We start from the raw sequence: 19674 nt of genomic DNA on the forward strand, positions 1-19674 counted from the left end.
TTTCTTCTTTCCTTCTTCCTTTTTTCCTTTCTTCTTTCCTTCTTCCTTTTTTCCTTCCTTTCTTCCTTCCTCCTTTTCTTTTTTCCTTCCTTCCTTCCTTCCTTCCTTCCTTCCTTCCTTCCTTCCTTCCTTCCTTCCTTCCTTCCTTCCTTCCTTCCTTCCTTCCTTCCTTCCTTCCTTCCTTCCTTCCTTCCTTCCTTCCTTCCTTCCTTCCTTCCTTCCTTCCTTCCTTCCTTCCTTCCTTCCTTCCTTCCTTCCTTCCTTCCTTCCTTCCTTCCTTCCTTCCTTCCTTCCTTCCTTCCTTCCTTCCTTCCTTCCACCGCGAGATGACAAATTCTTACCGTGGGGAATTTTTTTGACGGTTTATCGTGAACGGTAAAATATCGCCCATTCCTAGTAGTGATGCACCGAAAGGAAAATTTGTGGCCGAAACCGAAAATAATAATAAACACTTGGCCGAATACCGAACATGGTTCTTTGCAGTTTTACATTTATTTTGCCAATTTTTTCACCATTGCATGAATCAAATAAATTTGATTTATGCATGCTTTTCAAAGAAAAAAATACACATTTTTTAACTTCCCAGCATTATGTTGTTTTGGTTCCACCTCCTGGTGAATGTTAGGTAAAATTCTTATGTGGTTACTTTTTGGTTGGCCAACGATTTATGTTTGTGGTGCGCAAACGGTACGGGAGCGGCCAGTCTATTTCCTTATATTACAACGCTGTTATTAATTGTTTGGTTTTTCTCCCACTTATTCCACCGAACACCGAAAGTGTTTTTTTGCCATCTTTGGCCGAACAATTTCGGTTACCGAACAATCGGTGCATCACTAATTATTAGAAAAATGATAAATTCAAGCAGATGTTTAACTCCTTATCAGTCACATGACGCCATCAGAAGGAGCTTTGATCAGTTGACACTAGGCCTGTGTTGAAAAAAAATCGATTTTCCGATTCTAAATCGATTCTCATATTAATTCCTAAAAATCGATTCTTATGTCTAAAGATCGATTTTTTTTTTTTTTCATCATCATTTTCGCCAGGTGAACTTTAATCCCAGTAGTCGGACACACAGTTTGTCATGACACTTCTGAAAAATGCCAGGTGCTTCATGGCAATATGTGTGTGTGGTGACAGAATAAATTAGATAAGCTAAAATGATTTGTTTACTGCATGAACTGTTGCAATTTCTTTCTTTTTTGCACTTTTAATGGATCTTGAAAGGCCTGTTTGAGTTATTTATTTCTTAGTTATTTCACAATAATTATTGTGAAATTATTATTTCACTAGTTATTTTACAGTCATATAATTCAGGAACCAACTCAAAAAACATTTTAAATAACACTAGGCCAAATCAATATCGAATCAAATCTTGATAATCGATTCTGAATATTAAGAATCGGAATCAAATCGATTATTGACATTTGAATCGATACTAGGGGTGTAACGGTACATGTATTTGTATTGAACTGTTCGGTATAGCGTGTTCGGTTCGGAACGGAGGCGTACCGAACGAGTTTCCACACGGACATATTAAGTAGAGGACCGCACGTTGTGGAGCAGAGCGCTGCTGCAGCATGGATTATAGAACGTGCTGCAGCTGCACATAGGTAGTTGTGCTCACACCGAGAAACAACAAGCAACAGTTGTAGCCGACGTCATGGCTAATGCCGCTAGTATTGGCAATAACCCGTGCTTATTAATCACAAAACACAGGTTAAACATCATGACCAAATCCGCTCCGACCCGGTGTGTCAGTATCAGCGCAGACAGACTGCAGCTTCGCCTGAATTATGGTTCTGCGTTAAATCGACGGCGTAGCTGACGGCGTAGGGTCGCGGTGCGGTGTGCGTCACCGCGTATCCTACGCCGTCGGTTCTGCGTTGGTGAGACGCAGAACCATAAATCAGCCACCGGGAGCAAAGGCTCGCTGGGTTGATGTTGATCCACGGACCAAACTTGTTAAGGAGCATCAAACTCACTCTTATCTACGCGGAAATAACGCTAAAATATAAAGAAGGCGTCCCAAAGTGTGATATATGGTGAAATAGGAAAATTAAGATGTGTACGCTATATGTGTAGGCTGTTCCCACTGTTCCCTTCAGTTCTGCAGCGCAGCTTGAAACCCCGCCCACCGCCGCCCCGCTGCAGGCACTGACGCTTTCAGTGTGAATGCACCAAGCGGCGAGATGCTGGCGTCTGGACGCCCGTGACACTTTCAGTGTGAACGCAGGGTTATAAATGTTATTTAATCTGAGCAACAACTTTAAACTGTTCAGTGTTGCATTTGTTCAATTTTGCACATTTGATGTAGAAAAGATTTGTTTTTAAGATTTAAGATTTTGTTGTTTATAAGTCTGAGCCTTATAAATGTTATTTAATCTGAGCAACAACTTTAAATTGTTCAGTGTTGCAACTGTTCAATTTTGCACATCAGGGAGATATTTTTTTTTAAGTCTGAGCCAATGTTATTTTGTGTGTGTGTAATAAACAACTAGCACGTTTATATTTTGCATTTTGTTTTCTTACTGTACCGAAAATGAACCGAACCGTGACCTCCAAACCGAGGTACGTACCGAACCGAGATTTTTGTGTACCGTTACACCCCTATTCAATCCCCAGCCCTAGTTGACACGCATGCGACCACCGTCAGAGACAGTTATGGGATGTCTGTGGTTCATCTGCTTATAAAAACATGCTGAGTATTTTTGCAATATCAAAACCAAAATGTGCAACATGACTTTTGGATCATATTATTGTTATTATTCCTCTTTAAAAAGCTCATCTTTGCTGGCCAGCTGGGCCCAGAGCGCGGCTGGTTTCCAACACGCTGCTGGTGAGTGGGAGATAAGGAACGCTGGTCGGCCTCTGCTCCGCTGTTTGTGTTATTTCATCTATTTATTCGGCTTTGAATGTCAGCGTGACAAAACCCCATGAAGAGACGGGCAAACACACATCTGCGACGCCCCTGCAACGACCCAGATGGATTAAGGGAGGGAGAGTAACTGAGCCCGGTCCAATCAGAAGCCTCCAGATGTTTTCAGTGGCATATTTCACCCTCGTCCTCCGGGGGGGGGAACGGGCCTTTGAACGGACGGACACGGAGGACGTGAAGAATGTCGGCGACTGACCTTTTAGTGTTGTAGGCCGTGTCCTGAGGAGTCTCCTCCAACAGCGTGACGTAGACCAGAGCACAAGTCAGAATGAAGAGCACCGTCACCGTGTGAGCTCGCCTGGGGAGGAAGTGGGAGACAGGAAACACGTTGGAAAAATACAACAACAAAAACCACCGAAAGGTTCAAAAAAGAAAAAGAAATCTGGGCTAAAAGATCAGCAGTTAGTTATCAAAGAGGCTGAACACAAGGTATGACCTGCTGCAAACAAAGAGGGGGACAACAAGTGTAAAGATCAGATGAAACGTAGGAACTAGGGCTGGGGATCGATTCAAAAGTCAAGAACCGATTAGATTCCGATTCTTAAGATTCAGAATCGATTATCAAGATTTGATTCGATCCGATTCCGATATTGATTTGGGTTAGTGATATTTTTTTCAGCTGTTGCATGAATTATATGACTGTAGTTATGCAAAATATTACTACTAGTATTATATTGATATTAAACAGCAAGTATTGCAGCTAATGATGCTGTAAGGACCAATAACCTCCTAGAATGCTGATAGAACTGCTTTCAGAAACATCATGTGGGTCAGAATTATCAAACAGATCCAGGGAGGAAACAGAGACGGAAGAAATCAGTTTTATTTTTTCCCACATTCCGTTTTTATTTTTTCCATTTTCGGTCTATTTTGGTTTTTAAATTTTGAGCATTTGGTTTTTAGCATTTTATGCAAATGTAACCCCAAGACAGTATATAAAGTAATGAAATATAGACAATTTATTCAATTATAACCTAACACTTCAATGTTTTCATACCTTTAAACATATTTAAAGGCAAAAACATGGCACCAGTTATTCTCGTGTCCAACAAAACATTACTTTTTTTGGGATAAACAAAAGTTGTAATGTAAAGATGAAAAAAAAAAATACATAAATAAATAAAAAAAATAAAAAATAAAAAATTTAAATCGATCTTTAGACATATGAATCGATTTTTAGGAATTAATATGAAAATCGATTTAGAATTGGGAAATCGATTTTTACAACACAGGCCTAATAGGAACTGACCCGGATATCTGCTGGAAAACTGGGTTAACAACACGTTTAGGCAGTAAACCTTCCTTTGATCTGAAGCAAAACAGTCAAAAATAGCTAATGTATTATATCTGGCCTGATAAGGACGTGTGTAATATTTAAGAGCTGGTCCACAGTTCGAAGGCCGTAGCGTCGCACCTCTCCTGCAGCCCCTAAGAAAGCGAACATATCACTTGACCTTTATCAGGCAGCGCAGAGTCGTTCAGATATGGAGTTACATCCCCACCGTCTACGACACCCACATCGGCTGGGAGGACAGATTTTATCCTCTGCCCTGAGTACAACATGTATTCTGAGTTGGAGTTTTAAGGTCTTTGAACAGTTAAAACGTATTCACAAACCGGAGAATTGAAAAACAGAGATAAATAATTATCTCAGAAACAACAACCGCCTCAAATATCAGAAACCCCAGTTAACTGTAGAAAACCACGTTTAATGAACTCCATTAAGGGTAATTAGTAAAACGTTGGAAGATGGCGTAAAATGTAGTGATGCACCGAAATGAAAATTTGTGGCCGAAACCGAAACCGAAAATAATAATAAACACTTGGCCGAATACCGAACATGGTTCTTCGCAGTTTTTCAATTTATTTTGCCAATTTTTTCACCATTGCATAAATCAAATAAATTTGATTTAGGCATGCTTTTCAAAGAAAAAAATCTTTTACAAAATTACAAGGTAGATGTAGCAGTGCGAGTGCTACGGGGGCCCGACCGACAGGATGGAGAGACACGGAGCTTTGTGCAGACCCTTTTATTCGCCAAACACCCAACACACAGAACACACGTGCAGCACCCAGCTCCTCAGCAGCATACCAGCAGCTCCTCCGACCCCTTTGCTGCTGTCCAGCTCTGCCTTATGAAGGCTGGCAGGATGGAGAGGCTGATTGGGCCCACCTGTGCCCTAATCAGCCTGAGTGGCTGCAGCTCCTCCACCCTGCCACAGTAGAAAATATTTATTGAACATAAAAAAACTGAACATTTTTTTTTTTTATTATGTTGTTTTGGTTCCACCTCCTGGTGAATGTTAGGTAAAATTCTTATGTGGTTACTTTTTGGTAGGCCAACGATTTATGTTTGTGGTTATGGGAGCGGCCAGTCAATTTCCTTATTTTACAACGCCGTTATTAATTGTTTGTTTTTTTTCCCACTTATTCCACCGAACACCGAAAGTGTTTTTTTGCCATTTTCGGCCGAACAATTTCGGTTACCGAACAATCGGTGCATTACTAGTAAAATGTCTGGAAGAAGACAAACTAACAAGATTTAAAAGTGCAGTCTGATATACTCTCCCTGTCCCTGAGCGTGGACACTGGGACAGAGACACGGGTCCGGTTAACTGGATTGGTTGAAGTTTAACTCCTCAATGAGCTCCGGGCCAAACGGCGCTACTGTCCAGCAGCTAAGCAGCCGCTAACGATGACCACGCATCACCTGATCATGTTTGACTTTTAGTGCATTTACTGGGTCTCTCTGTTAGACTGCTGCCCCCGCGACCCCAACCAGGAGGAGCTGAAGTTAGTGCATGGATGGATGGATGGATGGACGGACGGACGGACGAACGGATGAATAGGTGGATGGATGGATGGATGGATGGACAGATTGATGGACTGACAGACGGTTGGATGAATGCACAGAGGGACAGATAGATGGAAGGATGGATGAATAGATGGACGGACAGACAGATAGATTGATGGACAGATAGATGGACGGATGGATGGATGGATGGATGGACGACAAGCAATAATACAAAAACATGAGGTGGATTTATTCTCCATTTAGAAGGTGTTTGGTGCAAATAACCTGAACTCACTCACTTCAACCTCTGTCACAACTTGACTTTGCCAAACGTTGGCGAGCACAAAAAAACCCCAGCAAAAACACACGAGACACGTTGAAGAAGTGTGTCCCGTTCTGAAGCCATTCTGCTGCTTCATTAAGGCCCAATCTCAATACTCCCTTCTTTTCTTCACTCGCCCTTCTTTTCTTCCCTACCCCCTAAAAAAGAAGGGGGAGATTTTAGGGCACTTGAAATCTTCCCAGGGGCCTGTCCCAATACTCCCACTACCTCACGTTTTCATCCCTACCCTGATCAGGAAGCTGAGAGCCAAAAGCTGTTTTAATTTTAATTTCAATATTTTTTCGGGCGTAAAAATAAACCGTTAAGATCCCCAACCTGGGCTCAGTTTATCCAAATAACGCCTGTTAAGAAATTTGACTCGACGTTTTCGGAGATGAGAAGAGCCCCCAGCCCCGGGAAGCAGCAGCAGCTCACAGCCCGAGAATAGACGTGATCGCCGGGTCAACCTGCCCCGTCGTCCCGGGAGAGAAACCTGCAGCTCTGTTGAGAATTACGCCGGCTGAAATAAATCATTTAGGAAGATGTTGGTTTAATAGATGAAATCTAACAGTTGTAGCTACGCCTGTTAAGAAATTTGCTCCGAAAATTTAGAGATTTCTGCCTGCCGGCTCCGGAGCTTATGGGTCCGCGTTAAATCGACGCAGAGCCTACCGCATAGGGTACGGCGCGCGTCGCCGCGTAACCTACGCCGTAGGCTCTGCGTCGTTTAACGCGGAACCATAAAACAGCTCCACTATCTTCACTTCAGCTTCATCTGAAAGTGTGCAAATTACCCAGATAACAGCTGGATTACTTTGTGGTTTCTGAAAACTATTATATCAGAAACATCCAAAACAAATCTGACGAATCACAGGATTATTTCTCTCTATTTCCCACAAAGAAATGCTTGCTCCCTCGGTCACAATCTGAGACGAGTCTGCAAATGATGTTTGCCCTCGGTCGGCGAGTCAAATCGACGCAGAGCCTACGGCGTAGCTTACGTAGCCTACGGCGTAAGTTACGTAACCTACGGCGTAACCTAACAGCCTTTACTCCGGCGCGATCTTCGCGAACAACGGACAAAAAAGTGATTATGTACATTCACTGAGTGAATATTATGAAAGTAAAATATATATTTCTCGCTAGAAATGTAATCAAAACGCATTTTTATGCAGAAACTAACTCAAAATATTGATTTTATTCACTAAAAAATAAGAAATGTCCGCCATGTTTTTTTTTTTTGATTCAGTCCGCAAATGACGGCGAAAAGCATTCTGGGAAATTTTTATAGCCCCTCGCTCGCAAAGTCTGCATCTGAAATCCCTAGCTGTGAAGGGGCTATTCTCAGCCCCTCTCCCTCGTTATGCCCACTCCCCCTAGGTGAAAAGAGGAATTGGGACAGAACTACCTTCACGGGAACGCGCAAAATTTAGGGGGAGGGATCAAAACGAGGGCGAGGGAGAGTATTGGGACGCACCCTAAAGTTAACCCGAGTTTGCTTTCCAGGTGGTCTCCGTTCAGACAGACCGCTGAATCTGGCGCAGTCCTGCGGTGAGAGTACGTGCAGAAGGCAGCACTTGGAAGTGTGATTTCACCAGCGTGTGGAGAGACAGTTTCTGCCTGACGTCAGCGCTACCACCCTCCAGTCTGAAGAATGTCACCCTCCCCGACCGTCAGCCCTTCAGCTCGCAGTCTGAGTCACGACAACCTGCCTGCTGAGAGCCTTTTCTCCCCATCCAACCCGTCTAGCAGGAGAGAGGGAGGACAGAGGGAGGAGGGCCCGGCTTCTCCCTCGCCTGTCAACCACACAACAACACAACAACACTGGGAGCCACGAGACCCTGCAGAGACACCAGTCTGGTGCAAGTGGGAGGTAACTGATCCGAGTGTTCGGGGGAAACCAGTTGCTCAATCCAAAACGCTCCCATGACACATTAGGTGTAAATGAAACAGATAAATGTTGTTGGGAGGCTCACTGCAAGTCGACTAGACAAACAATTCATAAGAACTAATGAGCCTCAACCTAATTCCAACAGTCCTACGTGACAAGTTTAAGGGACCGACTTATCCAGACTTGTATCAAGGTGGAGCTGACTAGAGCCAGCTCCATCTGTGCCCTTTTTAATACACTTTCTGTACACTTAAGTTAAAAACACTCTGTTTTGTCTATTGGAACTTTATCCGCACTATCACTTAAACAGAATTAAACCTTTGAGTTCTGTCTGAGGTTTAAAGTAGTTGTACATTTTGCTGCAAACACATATTCTGCTCTCACAAAAGTGCTTAGATTCACCCTGTTTTAATCCCCAAGGAAAATACACACATCTCTCCTTTTTATAAAAGACCTAGAGAGATTTGACCGCATAATATTCCCTTAAATGTTGCACTGATATGCATCTAGATGCTCAGTTGCCATCTTTGTTGGTTAAAACTATCTTTAAGGGCAAATCATTTAATTATTTAAGGCCCCGTTTACACAGAGCAAAAACTGAGGCGTTTTCATGCGTTTTGGCCGTTCGTTTACACAAAAACGCAGCTCAAAGCCCCCAAAAACGATCATTTCTGAAAACTCCGGCCAAAGTGGAGATTTTCAAAAACTCTGTTTTCACGTTTGCGTCTAAACGGAGGAAAACGGAGGAAAACAGAGGAAAACGGAGATATAGGCTTCAGAACGTCACATTATGCACCAGAAACTCACCAGCGTCATGTGTGCGACCTGTGTTTACAATTAGTTTGGCCACCGTCAATATTTTCTTGTATTTTATCTGTTTTATATTCTAAAGTCACACTTAAAAGTAACTCCACTTCTCTGTCACTCCAAACGAAACACTCGCGTTCCGTCTTGGAAGTAAAGCCTGAATTATGGTCCCGCGTTAAATCGACACAGAGCCTACGGCGTAGGGTACGTGGCAATGCGTACCCTACGCCGTAGGCTCTGCGTTGGTGTAACGCGGAACCATAAATCAGCCTTAACTGGAAGTTACATGTGTCATTTGTTGATGTTTTTTCCAGGATTCTGATTGGCTGGCATGACGTTAACAGCGTTTTCATGCGGGTCCGTGTAAACGAGGATATTTTTGAAAACGTAGAGGGGAAAATATCCGTTTTTGTAAATACCCGCTTATGTGTAAACGTGGCCTAGACCTAACAGTAATCCTGGATACTAAATGTTTAAGTGATTTGAAAGAATTCTACATGCATAAACAAGTATTTAGACTTCACCAATCATCATAAAAGGTATGACTTAAGAGGAAAACTTAAATTGCAAGAACAAAGTGTAAGATCAACTCTTAAGAGTATGTGTGTTTCTGTTGGAGGGGTTATTCCGTGGAACAGCTTAGAAGATGAAATTAAACTTAGTCAAAGTGTCAGTCAATTTAAAAGTAAGTACAGAAAAGCAGTCTTTGAAATGTATAAAAGGGAAGAGGAGATAAATTAATGTAAAGAAATTAAATGATTGAGAGGAAGAGGGGTCTTTGTTATATGTGTGTTGGCGGGGGATGGAAATTAATAAGCTTTCCTTCTGCCATCCCCTTTTCAAACAGTGTTTGTTTTTGTTTTGTTATAGTGTCTGTTGTTGGTATTGTTGTTTGCTCTGTTCAATGGTGTCCTGTAACTTTCTGTTTTTGTTTTGTAGTACGAGAGTTGTGGTTTTGTTGGTTTGAAATAAAAAATGATTGATTGATTGATCACTCATCAGTTGTGGCTCTTAGCAGCTACACTTTTCCCTCATGTTGTGGTTTTTCATTCATTTTAGCTGTATCAGGGTGTTTACAGGTTTGACCAAGTTAAATTTAAGACTTTTTAATACCATTTTCAAAGAAGATTTTAGACCAAAAAGACAAGTCACTAAGAAATCCAGTGCTGAGGTCGAGGTTGCCAGATCTGGCTGACAGGTTCCAGCCCAAATCATACTCTCTATGTTAAAACCATATATTATTAAATGTGTATTACATTTCAAGCTTTAAAACCCCAATAAATAGCCCCAGAAAAGTTCAGGCTCCAAACAAAGACTACAATAAGATTGAGTAGATTAAAGCGAATAAAATATCAGTGAGTTTATTGTGTACGTTTCTACTTTTCTCTGCCATTATGGCAACTTTTTTGTTAATAATTTCTCCTAAATATTTAGTAAAAAACAAGAACAGCAGCCCAAATTTGATCAACCCGCCCAGTCGACATTTGCTCTAAAATTAAGAGTCAAAAATTAAGACACTTGGATTGAGATTTAAGACAAAATAAGATATTTAAAAAGGCCTTATTTTAGGAAAATGGAATTTAAAGACTTTTTAAGGACCCGCGGCGCCCCTGAGTTTAGTAAGTTCAATATATTCTTGAGCTGTGTCAAAGGTCAAGTACAACATCTGGACGGCCGCGCTCATCTGGCACCTTTGCTCCCGTTAATGTCGTCACTATGCTGAATGTCCGGGCTTTAACACATGAATGGAAAGTTTCTGCCTGGGATGTCCTTTGCTGCCAGACACCAGACCACTCGACGGACGCTCACTGACGCTGCTCTACATTCCCGGGCTCAAGTATTCGCGGAGAAATAGGACGGAGAGCAACAGCGTGTCTAAAACAACAACAACCAAAAAAATAAAAACGCCCCAGAAGGGAATGTGACATTTCCAGACCAGCTATGAACAACCTGAATCTGCATAAATCAACACTCGCTCTGCGTGCTCGTAACAGGGAGCGCACACTTGCTCGTATATACTGCTCATAATTAGGGCTGGGGATCGATTCAAATGTCAAGAATCGATTCGATTCCGATTCTTAAGATTCAGAATCGATTATCAAGATTTGATTCGATCCGATTCCGATATTGATTTGGGTTAGTGTTATTAAAACTGTTTTTTGAGCTGTTGCATGAATTATATGACTGTAGTTATGCAAAATATTACTACTAGTATTATATTGAGATTAAACAGCAAATATTGCAGCTAATGATGCTGTAAAGACCAATCAGCTCCCAGAATGCTGATAGAACTGCTTTCAGAAACATCATGTGGGTCAGAATTACCAAACAGATCCAGGGAGGAAACAGAGACGGATGAAATCGGTTTTATTTTTTCCCATATTCCGTTTTTATTTGTTCCATTTTCGGTCTATTTTGGTTTTTAATTTTTGAGAATTTGGTTTTTAGCATTTTTTGCAAATGTAACCCCAAGACAATATATAAAGTAATGAAATATAGACAATTTATGCAATTATAACCTAACATTTTAATGTTTTTATGCCTTTAAACATATTTAAAGGCAAAAACATGGCACCAGGTATTCTCGTGTGCAACAAAACATTCCTTTTTTGGGGATAAACAAAAAAATAACCAAAAGTTGTAATGTAATGATGAAAAAAAAAAAACATAAATAAATAAAAGTTGTTTTTTTTCGTATATACATTTTATGCATTCTGATTATTTTGTTTTTGTTTTAACCTGTTTGAATAAATAAGTAAATGAAAAATGAAATGAAATTTTAATGAAATAAAGACCATATCAATAAACCTGAAGGCAATTTGGAAGGTTCTTTTTAAAAGACAATGTCTCATATAGAGGTTGGCAGTGATATTACCTGGAACACCAACCGGGTTTAAGGCTGAAGAATTAATCAAATTCAAATCAGAATCAGTAATTTTGCAAACGCTGCAAATATTACTCAACATTTTGTCTGAAGGATGCTTGTTACAAAGCTGCTCTGGTTTTACACAACGACAATGTCCTCCTTGTGTTGTGCCCACCAATGGAGAACCCCAGTTCTCTCGACGCAAACGTCACGCCAACCAATCAACCGTGGCCTCTGTGAGACCAGAAAACACACGAGAAACACTAGTCCCAAAGAAAACAGGCGCTACTGTTGTCCTGATGTACTTTAGATTCAATAAGGGAGCGCAAAAAGTGCTGCCGACCAGCTGCCTTGATCAGGGGACAGAAAATAGCAGTTTCCCATATAAACAAACGTTAAAAGTCATGTGAAACTAGTCAGGATGTTTCTGCTACATCAACGAAACAGACCATAATGTCTGAGTCAGCAGTGATTCTTTTCCTTATGTAGGCAGCTCCTCACTTTTAATTGGGTTTGGGTTCAAATATCCTATCTCAAAATATTAGAATATTCTGGGAATCTTAATCTTAAGATGTAAACCATAATCAGCAATATTAAAATAATAAAAGGCTTGCAATATTTCAGTTGATTTGTAATGAATCCAGAATGTATGACATTTTTTTTTTTTTTTTTTTTTTAAATTGCATTACAGAAAATAAAGAACTTTATCACAATATTCTAATTTTCTGAGATAGTCCTGTATATATTTTACAAGATTCCTATGTTATTTTGTGTTTAAAGCAGTCTGGATCCATATGAAATCCCTACTAAAGAATGGAGCTCCTCGTCGGAGCGCCACTCTTTATAAGGGATTTACTGCCGCAGTTCTGCAGAACCACCGTCTCCGGCTACCTTGTTTAGGAGTGTTTGGCAGCTGCTTTGGTAAATGTTTGACTCGCCATGTGTTTCAATAAACTAGTATAATAGTACAACATACAGTACATGTTTTGTATCCCTCTTACTTCTCTTTTCTTTTTTTTGACTGCTATATTATGCTGAAGAGGCTCCGAGGCGTGAGCAATATTTTTGTTTTCCTCGTGAGATTATTTTTTTCCTCTGCAGCTACAAATAAGAGTTATATCTTTTCCTCAACAAACTAGTTTTATCTGAAGATTGGGGTTAATCGCACCGCAGAGAGCTGGCCAGCAACTGCGTTTAGCTGGCGAAGTGGGGAATAAAACCCGTGTTTTGATCCGACCCGGTCTGTGTGAGTGTTTGTGGTACTGTGTGGAAGGTGTTTGGTCGTTACAGCCGCGATCCAACCGAGCCGGCGACTCTTTCACTCTTTTACTTTGTTATCTCAGATACTTGGTCTCCGTGGTTCTTCCTCCGAGCAGGAAAGCGGTGAAAAGTTAAACCATTAGTGATCTTTTCCCCACGTCTGTTGTGTGGAGCTGCTGCAGCCACAACACAGCAACGGGTTACCAGCTTCTACTGAGCTCTGCGCTCCACGCCCCGCCCATTTTCGTCTCGACTGCGAATCGGGAAGGAGGGGGAAGTGGTGTATGCCATAAAGCAGTCAAAGCCGTAAAGATTTGTAGTTTTTTAGTGTGGCTACCATGCTCCTCAAAGTTACATAGTGCCAGTGAAGGTGATACAGACCCCTCAGACCATGACAGAGGTGTCATTAAACCTGTTGGAAGTTGATGTACCATCACAATGACTCTGGAAATATGATATTAAGGTGGAAAAGTTACATAGTGTCGCTCTAATGCGAGTCCCTTGGCTTTTTCTTTCAGGTAACCTGAACAGAAACTTTATAACCTCGAGTACTTTTGTCAAGTTGCCCTTGAAGAATCGTGACTGAAAAAGTTGAGATGGAGCTCAAAGGCCTGGAAGGGCTGAGGAACTGCTGCAGACAAACATGTGTAATGATCCCACACGGGTCACAAATCTATTGCAGGGGTAATATTAAAATTGAGCTTGATAAATCACATTCCCCAAATTTTCAGCCTCTGCCAGGGTTTTGTGTTTTCTGTGGCTTTCTTAAAGAAATTGGAAAATAGCCATCAGAAGTTGTATAAAAACAACCAGACTAGGGGTGCCCAATACTTTTGCACTTGAATCGTCATATATATTTTACAAGGTTATGGTGTTATTTTATGTTTAATGCAAGTCCCTTGGCTTTTTCTTTCAGGTAACCTGAACAGAAACGTTATCACCTCTTGTGTACTTCTGTCACGTTGCCCTTGAAGAATCGTGACTGAAAAAGTGGCGATGGAGCTCAAAGACGCAGAGTTTTATACCGTCAGGTAGGAGGACGGAAGGAAAGAATAAGCTTTATTGGCCAAGTATGAACATGCCAGACAGGGAATTTTTTTTTTTTTTTTCGCACAATCAACCCAGATTTAAATAGTTAGAAACAGTAATAGACAAATGGCTCTTATTAACATATATATATACATTTTTTTTTTTTTTTTTTAATGAAAGTTGCAGTAGTAGGAGGTAGACATGGTTATTGAAAAGTGCATTGTTACAGCATAGAATTGTGATTATTATTATTATGGGCATGCCAAGTAGTGGCATGACCATATTGCAATCGTCCAGAATGGCCGAAAGGGCAATGTTGCTAGCATTTAGCTAACAAGCTAAAGTCGCAAAAGTCCCCTGTCACACCAGCGGGTGTACAGCATGACCCCGCTCTGATGTGGAAAAAAAAAATCCCCCGAAAAATAAAACACGCCCGAAAAAATGAGGAAATACATGAAAATGAAGGCGATATAATGGTATACAGAAAAGGTTTCCCTTTTCTTCCTTATTATTATTATTCCGCACTTTTTTTCGTCCGTTAATACGGCCCGAACCGCAACATGCACCCATGCATGCCATACATCGTTGGATGCATCTCCATCGTGCCTCGATGGGCATTACTTTTCTCAGTAATAGGGGTTACCGTGGCAACGCTAGTTGCCAAAAAGCAAAAAAAAAGGCGAAAATTCGGACGCTTATTGCTCGGCCAAACTTTATCATAGAGACATCGTTCAAACTTTCAAACACTCAGCCGGATTGGCACTAACAGACCGTACAACGTCATTATGCCAATTATTACAGTTTTTGCGATATTGACCTTTCATTTATTTTTTTTTTCCCATTTGACTTTGGACGCTTGTTGCTAGGCAACAGGTTATCGTAGAGACATCGTACAAATGTTTCCCGACTCGGCACGCTGTGGACTTAAACATATTCAAATTTCATGAAGCTGTGATTTAAGGACATTTTTTGTCAAAATCCATGCCAAATGGCCCCATTCATTCGGATGGGGTTTTTTACCACGGTGAAAAAAAAACCCATCCGTTAACATAGCCTGAACCGGAACATGCACCCATGCATGGCATACATCGTTAGATGCGTCTCCATCGTGCCTCAATGGGCATTACTTTTCTCAGTCAAAAACGTTACCGTGGCGACGCTAGACGCCAAAAAGCGCGCCCCATTAATAACTATGGGGAGCAAAAGAATGAATGCAATACAACCGTAAACACCTCAAACTGACATAGAACCACCCCGAACACAACCACTACAGCCCTAAACCAAAGCAGCAAGAGGGGACGAATGGGCATTAGGGCATGCCCATATCAAAATTACCAGAAATGTTCTAGTTATTATTATTATTGCACAGTGATTGATTACTCTGAGACTCTATGAGTGATGAGAGTTCATCAGAGTAACAGCTTGGAGGAAGAAACTGTCTCCGAGTCTGGAGGTTTTGGGAAGCATCCGAGATGATGATCACATTCCCCAAATTGTTCAGCCTCTGCCAGGGTTTTGTGTTTTCTGTGGCTTTCTTAAAGAAACTGGAAAATAGCCATCAGAAGTTAAATAAAAACAACCAGACTAGGGGTGTCCAAGACTGTTGTACGTGAATCATTATACATGTATATAAATACTTTTTGTAAAGATTCATATCCGGCACTTTTTAATCCTCATATTGTACCTTTCTGTTTATACATTTTACTTTATTCTATCTCTTAGTTTATCTCCATATATTTGTTTGCTTTTATATTTTTATTTTTATTTTTACTGTATTGCACCAATCACCACAACAAATTCCTTGTGTGTGTTAACAAACTTGGCAATAAACCCCCTTTCTGATTCTGATTCTGATACAAATCCATGCTGGATCTGTTAGTTCCTATGAAGCTCCCAGACCCCTGAGGTTCATCTGGATCTGGTTTGTTGTGTCTCAAGAACCAGAACCAAGCAAGGTGAGGCAGCGTTCAGTTATTCTGCTCCTCACCGGTGGAACAAACTTCCTGTAGACCTGAAGTCTGCTGCAACTGTCAGCTCCTTTAAATCAGACCTAAAAACATTACTGTTTACTCAAGCGTACTGTTAAATTAAATACCTGCTGTACTCTACTGCCCTTACTTTTAACAACTTGTGCTTTTTATTATTTTACCTTTTTCTTATCATTTTACCGTATTTCATTTTATTTGTTATTTCTATTTCCCTTCTTAATTGACTTGTTACTGTTTAATTGTGTCTTGCTGCTTTTAAAGTTGATGTAAAGCACTTTGAATCACCTTGTGTTGAATTGTGCTATACAAATAGACCTTATTTATTAACCTTATTTAAAAAAAAAAACATTGAAAAGAAGGATGATTTCTCTGTACCAAAGTAATGAGTGGTGATGCTTGCTATGTTGATTTGGGTATTCATTTAATTGGTGATTTGATTTGATTATTCAAGGATGAAAGAAACATGTAGACTGCATCTTTTTTTTTTCTTATTTCTCGAGGAATCTTTGTTATCCCCATGGAGGCAATTTGTTTTACTGGCAGTCTAATCTCTTACTTCTTGCTTTGATTTCATTACTTTAAATAATCCTTTTGAGGGCAATGAATAAGCTTTGCTTCAGCCTACACATTTTTTGGTCTAGATGTTATTTGTATATTGGAAACTTTTTTGTAATGTTTTCTTTGAAGAGTGTATTTGTTTCCTTGTTGTCATTTTTATTTTTAATTTTGCAAAAGCTATTTTGATGTTTGTCTTATTTTTGAAAAATGTTTTGACCGAAAATAAACTAAACTAAAAACAAATAAACTTGCCTTGCCTCTATATTTTACAAGGTTATGGTGTTATTTTGTGTTTCATGCATGTATGTATGCATTTGTATAGATAGGTGTATGTATATATACATACATACATGGATATATGGGTGTATGCGTATACATACATACATACATATATACATATATACATACATATACATATACATATATATATATATATATATATATATATAGATGTGTGTGTGTGTGGTGTGTGATTATGTGTGTAAGTAGATTTATACATAAATATAGTAGAGGTGGGTGCAATTCATCGATGTGTCGATGCATCACGTGACGATTTGGAATCGATTAATTAAAAAAAAAAAAAAAAAGAATTTTAAGTTATCTTATCCAGATTCCAGACTGAATAAGCTGCTGAATCATTTCATTTTCAAGAATGCACATTTCTTATTGTTCACTTGAAATATGGCAGATATGTTTACACTAAATAAATTTGATGGAAGTACATTATATCTAGTTTACTTGAATTAATGAACTCATTAAATCCAGGCCTTGACCGTTTTCCGCCAATAGAGGGCGCTCTCATGCAAGTGCAGCTTTCCCTGGTCAAAGTTAAGTAAGTCAAAGAGCAAATGTTTACATAGTCATAAAATAAATTATTTTGTGTCTTTGAAAAATACATGTCAAATGTTCAAAAAACCTTGTTATTTACTTAATGAGTGTTGTCAGAGGAACTGAGTTAATTGATTGGCTATTTATTTACAAATGTAGCCACAGATGAAGACAAAATCAATCTTGTATGGAAAAAAGCATTAAAAATCACAATAATCGAAGAATCGTGGCACCAATAATCGAATCGACAATCGTTATAATCGAAGAATCGAAGCTCCAATAATCGAAATCGAATCGTGAGGTACCCTTGTTTGCACACCCCTAAAATATAGAGCAGATACAATATAGTGTAAATAAGTATATTTAAATAAATATTTATATGGGGATGTGTGTACAAATATATAGAAATATTCAACTATGTGTATGTATGTATGTATGTATGTATGTATGTATGTATGTATGTATGTATGTGTGTGAGTATAATTACAGTGAGTATAATTACAGTATATAATAATAATAATAATAATAATAATAATAATAATAATAATAATAATAATAATAATAATAATAATAATAATAATGTTATTGAGCAGTGTGAGTACAGTGTGTGAATATTTATAAATACAGGTTAAATGATCAGTGAATGGGGGTAGGACTTAGGGCTGTGCGATTAATCGATTTTAAATCTAAATCGGATTTATTAATCACAATCGATGTTAAAAAAAGGAAAATCGGAAAATCGATTTTCCTTTTTTGCAGCTGGCTGCATTACAGACAGAGCTCGTCTAGTCATCTTTGTTTGGTCAAGAAAATGGTAAATGTTGTCACTTTACTAAACTCAAGGAGGATTTACAGTATCTTTCAATTGCACTTCATTCCCAATAGGGACATTTGTTTGCTATTTTTCTTTAAAAATAAAGATCAAATATTTGAAACAATTTATTCCATTGTCTTTTTTAGTTTTACCAAAAAAATCGAAATCGAAATCAAAAATCGGGTTTTCAGAGAAAAAAATCGGGATTTTATTTTTGTCCAAAATCGCCCAGCCCTAGTAGGACTAAATAAGTTTACACTTCTTCCTACTCCTTTTTTGGCACATGTAAATCAAGATAGCAAGTTTTAAAGGATGAAATTCTTTGTTTTGTTTTTCTTAAACTTCTAATGAAGTGTTGTTGTTTTTTTACATTTACAGAAATAAAATAAATCAAATCAAATGCGGTCCCTTGGCTGTTCCACCTACCAGAAGAAGGTGTTGGTGCCGTCGTCGTAGACCTCGCACTCCCTGCGGAGCAGCGCGTCCCTGGAGCTCTGCTTCATCACCCGGGCTCTGTCCGGCCCCGCGGGCTCCAGCGACCCGTTCTTCAGCTGCTCCAGCGCGGCCACGCCGCCTTTCCGCGCCTCGGGCTTGGTCATCTCCACCGAGATTTTTTTTTTTTTTTTTTTAAAGCAACAAAAAAATAAAATAAAGAAATAAATTAAAAAAGCAAAGAAAAAGGAAAAGCAGCCTCTTCTTTAGTCCTGCGCGTCAGCCGCACCCAGGCGACCGTCAGCATCCCGGGCCGTTACCAGGGCGACCACCGGCGGGCTGGTTTATCCTCACATACCGGTCCGTCCGGCTCGGGGTCGCCGCAACCAGACAAATGAGAAATGAGGGGGGAAAAAACAAGCAGCGACGTTTGAAACAAAACAAATCTCGGTATTTCCACGCAGTGGCTGCGTGTGTGCTATTTGTGGAAGACTTTGTTTTTTGTTTTTTTCCCCCCTCTGACTGCTGACCTTGTCCACGAGGTTACGGTAACAAACGTGGCTCGTTAATTAGAAACTAAACTGGCGTTGAAAACACGACTCCAGACAGCGTTTTGACCCTTTTTGACGTCGGTCGTGCCACATAGCCGAGACTACCAGGACTGGAGCCACAAAGCAGAAAAAAACCCGCATCAGACATACTATGAACCGAGCAGTCTGCACACATAATCACGTGGTGAAGAGTTAGCGCGAGAAAACCACGGCACATCCGGTTTACCTCCTTCAAAATATACCGGCCTTCCACTAAAACCAACAGAAAGACTTTTACTTTGAAACGAAACTTCCGGCCCACCTCCTTCAAAATACACCAGCCTTCCGCGAGAACAAGCAGAAAGACTTTTACTTTGAAATGAAACTTCCGGTCTATCTCCTTCAAAATACACTGGCCTTCCACGTAAACAAACAGAAAGACTTTTACTTTGAAATTAAAATACTAAAAGCGGAAGCCATATTTCGGTAACCTGCACTAATTTCACAGTATAAACACTGACCTTTCTGCGAGGTTTAACGAAGAGAGTTCATTTTTACGCGCTATCTAATTTTGAAATGCAACACTAACAGTCGGTTTAGTACTATCTTTCAGCAAC

The 19674-nt window shown here is 39.9% G+C and overlaps 1 protein-coding gene across 1 annotated transcript in view; it reads right to left on the reverse strand.

Annotated features, from left to right (window-relative positions):
• ptdss2 (phosphatidylserine synthase 2) overlaps nucleotides 1–19252 on the reverse strand; it is a 50530-nt gene extending 31278 nt beyond the window's left edge. Inside the window, exons 1-2 of the mRNA XM_061722419.1 lie at nucleotides 18522–19252; nucleotides 3135–3236 (exon numbers count right to left, since the gene is read on the reverse strand). Of these exons, the coding sequence (XP_061578403.1) occupies nucleotides 3135–3236; nucleotides 18522–18694 (275 nt within the window). The 5' untranslated portion in view covers nucleotides 18695–19252. The remainder of the gene's footprint in view (nucleotides 1–3134; nucleotides 3237–18521) is intronic.
• Between the last annotated feature and the right edge of the window lie 422 nt (nucleotides 19253–19674).

The sequence above is a fragment of the Cololabis saira genome, chromosome 5, assembly GCF_033807715.1.
Source record: "Cololabis saira isolate AMF1-May2022 chromosome 5, fColSai1.1, whole genome shotgun sequence".
Lineage (NCBI taxonomy): Eukaryota > Metazoa > Chordata > Actinopteri > Beloniformes > Belonidae > Cololabis > Cololabis saira.